An 11,613-nucleotide genomic window follows, 5' to 3' on the forward strand; every position below is an offset into this window, starting at 1 on the left:
GAAGGTGGTTTTATTGGGGAAACCGGATTTTGGGTTCGCCCCAGAATTTGTTTTCAAGAAGAAAATTCTGTGGAGTTGGTTATTGAAAATGATGGGCTCCACATGTCAGGTAGTTCTAAGTTTGAAACGAGTATGCCATTAAGCATTCCAATTGCTGCCAGTGGTAATGATGGTGCTTCTGTAGTCTGCAAGAAGAAAAGTAACAGAAATGTAAAAAGCAAACATAAGACTGATAAGCAGGGCATAAATGTCAGTCCTGTAGGGTCAACAGAACATGATATCCGTATGTCTACACAGACAAATAGCATTGGTGGGGATTCAAAACATGGAATAGAAAATGTAATTAGTAATTCCATCAAAGAAGTAAATAATGATGTTGATATGCAAAAAGGAAAATCTGAATTTACTTCTGTAGGAGCTGGTGGGAATGATGTCAATGTAGTCCATGATACTTCAGGAGACCAAGGAAGCCTTATTAGAATAGTTGATGCGAGGGAAAATTTTGAAAACTCTTTGAAGGAGTTAAATCAACACACTGAAGTGTTGATGAAAGAAAAAAGTCCAGCACAACAAGTTGAAACTCTGTTGAAAGGAGACACAAAGTGTAGATGTGTGAGACAAAGGAAGAAGCAGCTGGACAGCAGCAACCAACTAGAGCAAGAAGGGAGAATTAATAAAGATGACCAGCAAGAAGATCAACTGGAAACAGAGACTGAGAACATAAAGAAATTGAAGTTGCAGCAGACCAGAAGGCAAAGGCTGGCAACATCAGGAGAGGTGAACAATCAAATATTAGAAGATTTTCAGCAAATTAAAGGAATTTGTCCAAATGGTCCTAATGCCACCAAAAAGCTTGAAGAGACCAAAGCAGCAGTCAAAAAAGTTATATTTATTGAGGCCATCTCAGCGAATGGTCTTGAGAATCACTCTGTTGATGATTCCATTAATTTTCATTCAATAAAGGTGGAGCGACAACATGGAGTAGAAGGAGAAAATGTAACATTGGAATTTATAAAGATGAATGACTTCAAGAATCAGGAAAGTATACGCAGAAGGTGTGCATTTCAAATAGTATTGCAAGTAAAGGATTTGCTGGAGGCGATTTCTCCGAATGGAAAGAAATTCACTGTTTGTGATGACATCCATGGTCAGTATTATGACCTTTTTAACATCCTTGAGGTTAGTAGGCTTCCTTCGGAGGACAATCCTTATCTTTTTAATGATGATTTTGTTGACCGAGGCTTATTTTTAGTTGAAGTCATACTTGTGCCATTTGTATTCAAGTATATGTGTCCAAGAGGAAATCATGGAAGCAGGAGGAAGAACCAGATTTATAGTTTTGAGGGCGAAGTCAAGTCCAAGTGCAGCGGAAGTATGGTTGAGCTTTTCGCTAAAGCATTTTGTTGTTTGCTTTCGGCTCATGTCCTCAATGATAAGATTCTTGTTGTCCGTAATAGTCTTTTTAGCGTTGATGGTATAGGACTGGAAGATATCAAAGAAATTGTTCGATTCCGCAAGCCACCTGAAGAGGGTTTGATGTGTGGAATGCTTTGTAGTGATCCACAGCTCCATAAAGGGTGTGGACCCAGCACACGGAATGTTGGTTTGTCTTTTGGAAAAGATGTGACCAAAAGGTTGGTTTGTCTTTTCCAAGAAAACAATCTTGCGCAGGTGGTCAGGTCCCATGAAGTTAAAGAGGAAGATGAAATTGAACACAACGACAAACTTATTACAGTGTTTTCAGCTCCACACTGTTGTGACCGGAGAAGGAAGATGAAGCAGGAAGCAGCTAACACGCAGCCTAAATAGAGGAGCAGAGCATATGGACAACTCCAGGACCAAGTCTGGAATCCAGGAGGGATTTTTACTTTTCTTCATTCCTTCTTGAAAGCACATGATTTGGAGATCATGAATGTTTTCAAGTGTGAGAATCTGATGCAGGAGCATCTAGACTTGGGCCAGCAATGTGACGGGGTGGTCACATGTTGTGGCTAAATGCAAGACTTGAGGAAGACTAGTTGTTGAATCTGTGTTAATTTCAATAAGGGCAAGTAGTTAAAAGTGGTCTAGTTTAGTTAAATGTTGAGTTATAACTAAATAACTAATTCTTTCTTGTGTGGAAAGAAGTAGTTAGATATCACTGATGTATAACTTCTTCTTTTTTGGGTAGCATAGAACAGGGACAGAGGTAGGAGACAGGGGTTTTATCCTGAAAATCTAGGAACAGCTGAAAGGGCCATGGATTTTGAATATCTGGCCTTGAACCAAAAGTTTTTTTTTTTTTTTGTATTTAACTTCATGTTTGTTTCTGAAGGACTTTTTCTGAATTGTGTACATAGTGAATCTGTGAGACTTTACTGTGTAGATAAACTTGAATTTACCGTCAATCTGTGTTTGAATCGAATGAAATAGAGGGTTACTATTGTTTTGTGGTTGAATCGAATTGAAAATAAATAGTGTATCTAAGATCACGACTTGGAAGTCGTGTTTTGATTCATTTGTGGATTTAGTGCAGGTGTCACATGTAATTGAAACCAAACGCTATGAGGGTAAACGAAATCAAATGCTGGAGGTGGAAATTGTAGTGTTAAGTGCTGAATTAAATGGGTAATCCAAGGATCGAAGGACTGTAATTTTGTGTGAGCAAATGTTATTTGTAGTGGCGACTTCATTGATATTAAAAATGCTTAAAATCGATTGTCGTTTGATGGTAAGCTGAATGAAATTGCGTTGGAGGGAAGCTGTTGGTTAAAACGCTGTTGAATGAAACTGATTTGAAATCAGACACAGAGTTGTATGAGGTGCAGAGTTCTTCCTTAAACTCTGTCTATTTTAATCAATTGGAACGTTGTATGAGGCGCAAAGTTCTTTTTTAAACTTGGTCTATTTTAAGCAATTGGAACAAGTTTTAATTACAGATGGGTGCTCGGCCTTGAACAAGCCAGTTTGATGTTTTGAGTTGTAAACCAAATGTACTACGTTTAATGTCAATTGGAAAATTGAGCGCATGACTAAATGGGAAGCACTGGGGGTTTCTAATGTTATTTGAAACCTTTGAAAAGGGGATTGTTGGGTTGTGGTTTTTGAACCATTTGTTGACAAGCTTCTGCATATGTTGAACCGTTTGCGATAGTTGTGAAATTGCCAGATTGGAATCTTGTTTTTCAGAGATTTGGAGAAACATTTTTGTATGCGTGAGAATGTGAAAGATTCTGGGTTTATGTAGGGTAGACCTGCATCAGTGATCCTTAACTGACATTAGGCCTCCTCCATTGCTATATAATGGAGGTATTTTATGTACTTTTAAAATATTGTAAGTAATATAAAACTCTTGCAATCTTAACACCATATCTATCATGTGTTGTCAAGGATCAAATCCCTCGAGGTGCAAACCTTTCCACATATTTTGAACCATAAAAAGAGGTTTGCATCTTGAGAGATTAATCCCTCTCAGTACATGATAGATCCAAAGTTAATATAAATCTATTTTGGTCTTATTGGTAGTTTGGTCTTTGATTTATGGATTTTTGATAAGGTGTGTAACTATCGGGATTCATGGAAAAACATAGTCCTATCTTGATAACCATGTGAATGAAGACATGGCGTAGTATGGTTACCATGTGATTTTAGGTAATTAAAACTTCAAAGAGATATAACTTTGCATGTAATTTAAAATTTGTATAGAGATAATAAAGAATCTTGATTCTGGTAAAGTTGGCAAATCAAATTCGTGAACCCTAACAACTTTTTACCAATTTTTTTGCGAATTTGACCCAGTAATATAGTTAAAAAAACAGTTGAGTATGGCATAGAAAAGGTCCCATTGCAGAGCAGTAAACATGTGGATAGAAAAGGCTCCATCGCAGCGCATGAAACATGTGGATGGACGCCTTGCCTACATCTGTTATGGTCGCTGACGGTTTACGATGTGGGTATGCACAATTTAGTTATTGCATTGAATTGGGTTAACCCATGCCCATTTGCCACGTATCAAGTGCAGCGTGGAAATGCTGTTACAAATTCCGTATAGAGGTGTGTGTGCACGTGTTAAAAGTTGTTCTGTATGCTCCATCGCAGCGCATGAAACATGTGGATGGACGCCTTGCCTATATCTGTTATGGTCGCTGACGGTTTACGATGTGGGTATGCACAATTTAGTTATTGTATTGAATTGGGTTAACCCATGCCCATTTGCCACGTATCAAGTGCAGCGTGGAAATGCTGTTACAAATTCCGTATAGAGGTGAGTGTGCACGTGTTAAAAGTTGTTCTGTATTCGTTACGGATGCACGTCTCGCAGCCGCTGCCTTCTTAAACGCCAAATGAAGCGCACATCAACAGCAGCTGAGATTTCGATTCGATTCGACGCCCTCTTCTTTGAATCCAGAGATTTCGATTCGATTGGACGCCCTCTTCTTTGAATCCATAGATTTCGATTCGACGCCCTCTTCTTTGAATCCAGAGATTTCGATTCGATTGGACGCCCTCTTCTTTGAATCCATAGATTTCGATTCGATTCGATTGGACGCCCTCTTCTATATCACACAAATCAATCAACTATCAGGTTATCAGATCGAATCTCCGCCCCCGCAAATTAAATCTAAATCGAAGAGGCCAAATGAGCTGTGTGGATGAAAGAGAAGGTCCATATGGGTGTGAAAGAAAATCATCGATCGAAACGGAGCCGCGTACGCTCTACGAGAGACAGCTCCAAGATGCCAGGGTTAGTTGCTCGCTCTTTCTTTCTTCCCTCATATTCCTTCATTCTGTTCCTAATTTTTTAATTAATTATTTGCACAGGAGGCAGCCATTGATATTTTGAATAGCAAAGAGCCGGAGGAAGCTCTGAGCATTTTTTCGCAGGTATGTCTAACCTCTTATGAATCGCTTAAGTTCAATACAGAATATATTCTGGATCTGATAGACATAAACTAGGTTAAATAATTTATTATTAACTCTATGTCTGTGGGATTCAGAATAATCCTGGAATCGACTCTAGGATGCCCGGCCCCTAACGGCCCCTTGTTTCCTTGAGAAATGCACTAATATGTGTGTGTAATCATAGAGACAAACTGTTACCACGGACGGACGCAGGTATCATCCTCCTGTTTTTGCAGTGGAGGATGAGATGCAGCAGGGTTTGAGCGATGAGCAGGCCACTGAGACAAAGGTCACCATAGAAGAAGGAAACGATGATTATCAGCACTTTCAGCATAACAACAGAGCGGAAGAGCAGGAGCAGGAGCCGGAGCAGAATTTTGTGATTAATAATTGCGAGGAGAAAGATGAGCTTCCCTTTACTGAAAGGTCCAGGGTCATTGTAGAGGCGGTCTCTGCTCCAGTTTGAAGGACAGCTAGGACTTGGAGTGGGAGGGATTGACTTCCAGTTATGAGCATATACACTTACTCTATATTGGATTCTATGGACACTTATTGTCTGTTTCATTCATCTTCAACTTTCAGCAGCTGTAACAAAGGAGTGGGGTACCAAATAATAATGCACTTTCTGCTGAAACAATAATAATAATGTTTATATCTTGAACCTTGCTGAACCACAAAGTGTTTTCTCGCAATACAAAGCAACTTCCATCAAAGTGTTTTCTCGCAACATAAAGCAACTTCCATCGCTAAGCCACACAATAGTAGGTGTATACTAAGAATCTGCTGGTTCCATTGCTAGACGAGGTAAGGACACATAATGGCCATTGATAAAAGGATATAATGGCTTATGCGAAGAAAAGCATCATTTGTTAGCACATAAGAAAAATCTCTCAGCCATAGAGTGTACTTTCTGGAATTGTACTCGAAGAATATAAGTTCCATTGTTAATGGATAGCCCCTGCCTCAATTTTCAAATTGACTAATGTTGAACCGAAGGTGCTAAATATAGGGGTCTTTTGGTGCCCTATGCAACATCTTCTCTTTGTCTTTGTTTGCGGGACCTTATATAATATCTTGTTTTTGCTTATTTCTCCAAAATGACATGTTCTACGACATAGAAAGCCTCTTAGGGAGCGTTTTTAGAGAGCATTTTAATGCTTTATATGGGTTATGGTTCACCATATTAATATTGTAGAGCGAAATGGTGTTGTGTAGGATGCTTTTCATAATAATTGATCTTAATATTATATGATGTATTTTAACATTTTTGGACTTCGTTTTAATATTTTTTATTTTATATGATCTTTGTATTTTAGCATTTTTATACTTCATTTTAACATTTTTAATCAAATTTCTCTAAATATAAGGGTCTTTTGGTGCCCTATACAACATCTCGTCTTTGTTTCTCTCTCCAAAATGACATTTTTTAATCAAATTTTGCTAAATATAGGGTGTTTTGGTGCCCTATACAACATCTTGTTTTTGTTTCTTTCTCCAAAATGACATGTTCATGTGGTCTTTGTTTCTTTTTCCAAAATGACATGTTCTAGGACATAGAGCCTCTTAGTGAGTGTTTTAATGGTTTATGGTTTATGGTACACCATATTAATAGTGCAGAGTGTGGTGTGTGAAGTGTGAAAGTTATGTTTCTGGTAGGCATTAATAGTAAATGGTGTTGTGTGTTAGGCTTTTCATAATAATTTATCCTAATATTATATGATTGTCATTTCAACATTTTTACACTTTATTTTAACTTTTTTTTACATGGTCATTTTAGTATTTTTACATCATTTTAACATTTTTTACATTTTTTAATAAGATTTTGCTAGAATTTTTTATTTATTTTTTTACAATTTTTAATAGGATTTTCCTAGAAAAAATAGTTTTGTTTGGAATTATACATATGCTAGAAAACTGGACATATTTTATAAAACAAAAATATTTGGGTGGATTGTTGAAAAAATTTCCCTAACATTTAAAAACAAATTTTTTTTTTGGATTATTGAAAAAAATTCCCAAACAATTTAAAAGTAGGCATAAGAATTTAATTTGGGTGGATTATTGAAAAAAATTCCCAAACATTTTAAAAGTAGGCATAAGAATTTAATTGGGGTGGATTATTGATAATTTTCCAACATTATAAAAGTAGGTATCAAGTAACTTTTTTTTTGGATTATTGAAAAAAATTCCAAACATTTTAAAAGTGGGCATAAGAATTTAATTTGGGTGGATTATTGATAATTTTCCAAATTATAAAAGTAGGTGTGAAGTATTTGGGTAGACTATATGGTTAATTAAGGAAAAATGTAATGTTTAAAATGGTTTAAGGAAAACTTATTAGTGATTCGGAGCGGAAAGGAAGAGATAAGAACCTCTATCCTTATTATATAATAAGATAATCATTATGATTACTAATATATATATATATATATATATATATATATATATATACTTCTATGAGAGTTAAATTACATCTTGAGTTGCATCTTAAGCACTAAAAAGGAGTGTGAGAAGAAGAGCATGTTAAGTTTATATTGTGGGAATAAAATGGAGAGTAGATAAAATATAGATGAAAAGCTTATTTGGTACTCCAAAGGGAGTTGGACTAACTTAACAAAGAGAGATATCAAAAAACATTTCCATATAAAGATACTAGCACAATTATATAAGTTAAATGATTGATAAAATCTAATAGAAATCAAAACCTTTACTTATAACACATCTCTTGTTTCCATATCTCACACACACACATATATTAGTGATAAAAATAATTAATATCTCTTGGTAATAGTTATAGTTTGATCGAGATGTTTCTAACCACCTAGTGTAATTCATCCTAGAACTAGAATGAAAATAAAAATACAAGTATCTAGATAAATATATATTTCTATTATGGTCCAACCTAATATTAAACATATATAAATATATGAGTATACTAATAAAATAAAATATTAATGCTTAAATATATATAATTAAATCTCTAACTACATTTCTAAAAATGTTTATATCTAAATAAATTAAAAACATATATCAATCAAACCTAATATTCATTAAAAATAAATAAATAAACTAATAACTCTTATGACGTTCCCTCTGCAAAAGACATCCCTAAATGCCACCTTGCACCATTTTCCATCGTGAGATTTGTTTTTAGACGATTAAAGCACCATTGTTAAATCATAACTGTTTCATAATTGTTAAATCATAACTGTTTCATAATTGTTAAATCATAACTGTTTCTCTAACTTGATTGTTAAATCATAATTGTTTCATAATTGTTAAATCATAACTGTTTCTCTAACTTGATGGATGCCCTCACGAACTATCTTGTAGTTAATTAAAGCATTCTTAGCCATTCTCTAACTTGATGGATTATTTGCCCTCACGAACTATCTTGTAGTTAATTAACGGGTATGGTATATAGTTGCTATGAAACTACCTTAACTATTTCTACCTTATGCTCGAAGTAGGGGTTAAGTAGGGGTTTTGATTGGTTTCCAAACGTTTTCCAACTTGCTATGAAACTACCTTAACTATTTCTACCTTATGCTCGAGTCGTGCAAGTAGGGGTTTTGACTGGTTTCCAAACGTTTTCCAATGATTTGTGTCTTGCTGAGGTAAAATGGGTTGCGGGGTTTGATTTCTTCCTCTACATTTATTAGATTATGTGTTTGTTAACAGTTTCCTTTTTTATTCCCAGGGTTCTTTCGGCAAACAAGTATTCTCGCCGAACTTCTAGGTACTGGGTAATCTATACAAACCCTACCCTGAGTATCGAGTAACGTAGGTGATTAATTGTTATGAGAGTCTTATTTGATTTACCCTGTTTTGTTATGAGAGTCTTTTGTTATGAGAGTCTTATTTGATTTACCCTGTTTTGTTATGAGAGTCTTATTTGATTTACCCTGTTTTTTCTCCTTTGTTGGTTACATGTGCGGAGTCTTGTTCTCATTTCTTGTCCAATTCTTGCTCCACAGTGGCCCCCACTCGTCTAACTTTGTAACATTTCCTTCCAGGTTTTGATTAATTGTTATGAGAGTCTTATTTGATGTACCCTGTTTTTTTATTCTTCTATTGGTTACATGTGTGAAGTCTTGTTCTCATTTCTAGTCCAATTCTTGCTCCACAGTGCCCCCCGCTCATCTAACTTTGTAACATTTCCTTCCAGGTTTTTATTTTGACTCCTCTCAGTTAATGGGAAAGACAATGCTCTCCAGATGTGCCCATTGAATGTATGGACGACCATGAGAGTTGTAGAGCCACCAAATCTCAGAAGTCGATTACCAAACCGTTTCCTTCAACCCTGGCCGTCGAATTTAGCTCAGAAGATAACCCTGGCCGTCGGATTTAGCTCAGAAGATTGTACAGTGATCGGGAGGCCATCTGTCTCAAAAGCCTCAAAAGCTTCCAGATACATGCATGAAGATGTACAGAGGGATATTAAATATAGAGCAGGTCATAATCGGCACGACCCAACATTAATAAAAGTGAACTTTAACATTTCCTTATGTCGTGATAACCTTGGAACGCAACTGTTATTTAAAATGTATAATTTAATGTTAACTAATAAAAAACGACTAAAAATACAGTCTACATAGTGATTAAACTGCATTGGAGAAATTATATGGTACATGAGTTTGCAACCAACATGTTTATGTATTAATAGACACCAGTAGACAAACAAAGATTACCATTATGCCATCCTTGGATTATGTATAAATGAATAGATAAAACTTAATACAATTAATGGTTTCTAAATTAAATTTAAATTGTAATAAATTATAATGCACATTGTTATTTATTATTTTTTCTTTTCAATTTTTTTGAATATTTAAAAGAATTTTATATTAGATTGTTGGAATTCATAGTACACATTGTTTCTCATTCTCTAAGAGATTTGGTTTGCTCTTAATATGGATTTGGTTTTTAAATTATATATTTTTGTTTATTTAGTCAATTTTTTTAACTTCAATAGTAATAAAATAATTAGATTATTTTATCATATATTATATTTCTTTTAACTTTAAGAGTAATAAAATAATTAGATTATTTTTATACCCATTATAGAAGGAATTTTGTGTAATTGAATAACTAGTTTTATTATTAATGAAAGAATAATTCTAATATTATTATTTTTTTTCAAATTATTATTTTTTTTCATTTTTTTATTTGATTAAATTGCCCGGAATTTTGTATAATTGAATAACTAGTTTTATTATTAATGAAAGAATAATTCTAATATTATTATTTTTTTTCAAATTATTATTTTTTTTCATTTTTTTATTTGATTAAATTGCACTTATGTCACCATTTGAAACCTTCTCCAATCTAAAATGTATTGTAATAAATCATAATGCACATTGTTATTTATTATTTTTTCTTTTCAATTTTTTTTATTGTTTTTTTAATATTTAAAATAATTTTATATTAAATTGTTGGAACTAATAGTACACATTGTTTCTCATACTAGCTAAGAGATTTCATTTACTCTTAATATGGATTTGGTTTTTAAATTATATATTTTAGTTTATTTAGTCAATTTTTTTTGGTTTGCTCTTAATATATAAAAAGAACCAAGCTTTGAACAACTTCATCACATATAATTCACGAGCTCTAAGACCATGGACCACAAAAGTCATGTGCCCACATTTATGATTTCATTTTAGCTTTATTATTACTTAGTATACAAGCAAATGATGTAATCACAGAGTCAAAAACATACTAAATTACTACATAATGGATTCACTCATCATTTTTAATACTAATAAAAATTTTAGTTCCATTACAACATGTGATGCAATTGCTAGTAAATAACTATACATAAACTAAAAATAAATAACTATAAATAACAAAAGTTATTTATTATGAGTTATTAATGTACATATTTATTTTTAATTAATATTAGGTTTGATTGCCATATGTTTTTAATTTATTTAAAGATAAACATAATTTATTTAGATATAAATATATTGAGTAATGTAGTTAGAGTTTTAATTATATATATTTAAGTATTGATATTTTATTTTATTAATATAGGTTATATTTATATATATTATTTAGATATAAATATATTAAGTAATTTAGTTAGTGTTTTTTTCCCCAAGGAAAAATCGTAATCTTTCATTATATGGTGAAAAATTACATGTAGTAAATGCTATTCAGCATATGCGAAGTCTTCGTGACTTTTAAAAGTCTATGGTCTTTCCTGTACATGTCTCTGTCATATCCAAAAAATCATCACGCAGGATGATGCTGTATCAAAATGTCAAAAAACACCACGCAGGGTGTATGTATAGTAGGCAAAATATATACTTGCATCTCGCAGGATGCTGCTCATAAGTCGCTAGATTTCTATTTAACAGCTTATATACATTACAAAAAATCAATGGTCGTCCACTCGAGGGTAGACTTGATCTATGTAGGGCCTGTGGTAGTATTGATATTGAGCGTTGCCCCTCTGTTCGCTGATTATCCACTGTCCTGCTGGTAAGTGCGTGGCTTCCTTGGATAATCCGTCGGCACAGTGATTGTGTTCCCTGTAAATATGACGAACAATAATGGAGTTAAAATGTGCTTTGAGGTGCATCACTTCATCCAATATATTTAAGAGTGTGTGTGTGTGGCATCTAGTTTTCAGATTGATCCAATTAATGATAATGTTTGAATCCCCAAATATCTGTAACTCTCTGCAGTCATGGTTTAATGCAAAGTGCATAAGGTGTCTGATGGATA

At 33.8% G+C, this 11,613-nt stretch overlaps 1 protein-coding gene across 1 annotated transcript; it reads left to right on the forward strand.

Moving 5' to 3' along the window:
- Positions 1-4,229: 4,229 nt before the first annotated feature.
- On the forward strand, positions 4,230-5,829 carry LOC149180416 (uncharacterized). The gene is made up of 3 exons (XM_089418173.1): positions 4,230-4,723; positions 4,801-4,863; positions 5,066-5,829. The coding sequence occupies exons 1-3, from the start codon at positions 4,619-4,621 to the stop codon at positions 5,345-5,347; spliced, it is 450 nt and encodes a 149-aa protein (XP_089274299.1). The 5' UTR covers positions 4,230-4,618; the 3' UTR covers positions 5,348-5,829.
- Positions 5,830-11,613: the final 5,784 nt, after the last annotated feature.

This window comes from Pinus tabuliformis, chromosome 3_2 (assembly GCF_031772625.1).
Source record: "Pinus tabuliformis cultivar Carrire ecotype Pingquan chromosome 3_2, CPIR1, whole genome shotgun sequence".
Taxonomy (NCBI): domain Eukaryota; kingdom Viridiplantae; phylum Streptophyta; class Pinopsida; order Pinales; family Pinaceae; genus Pinus; species Pinus tabuliformis.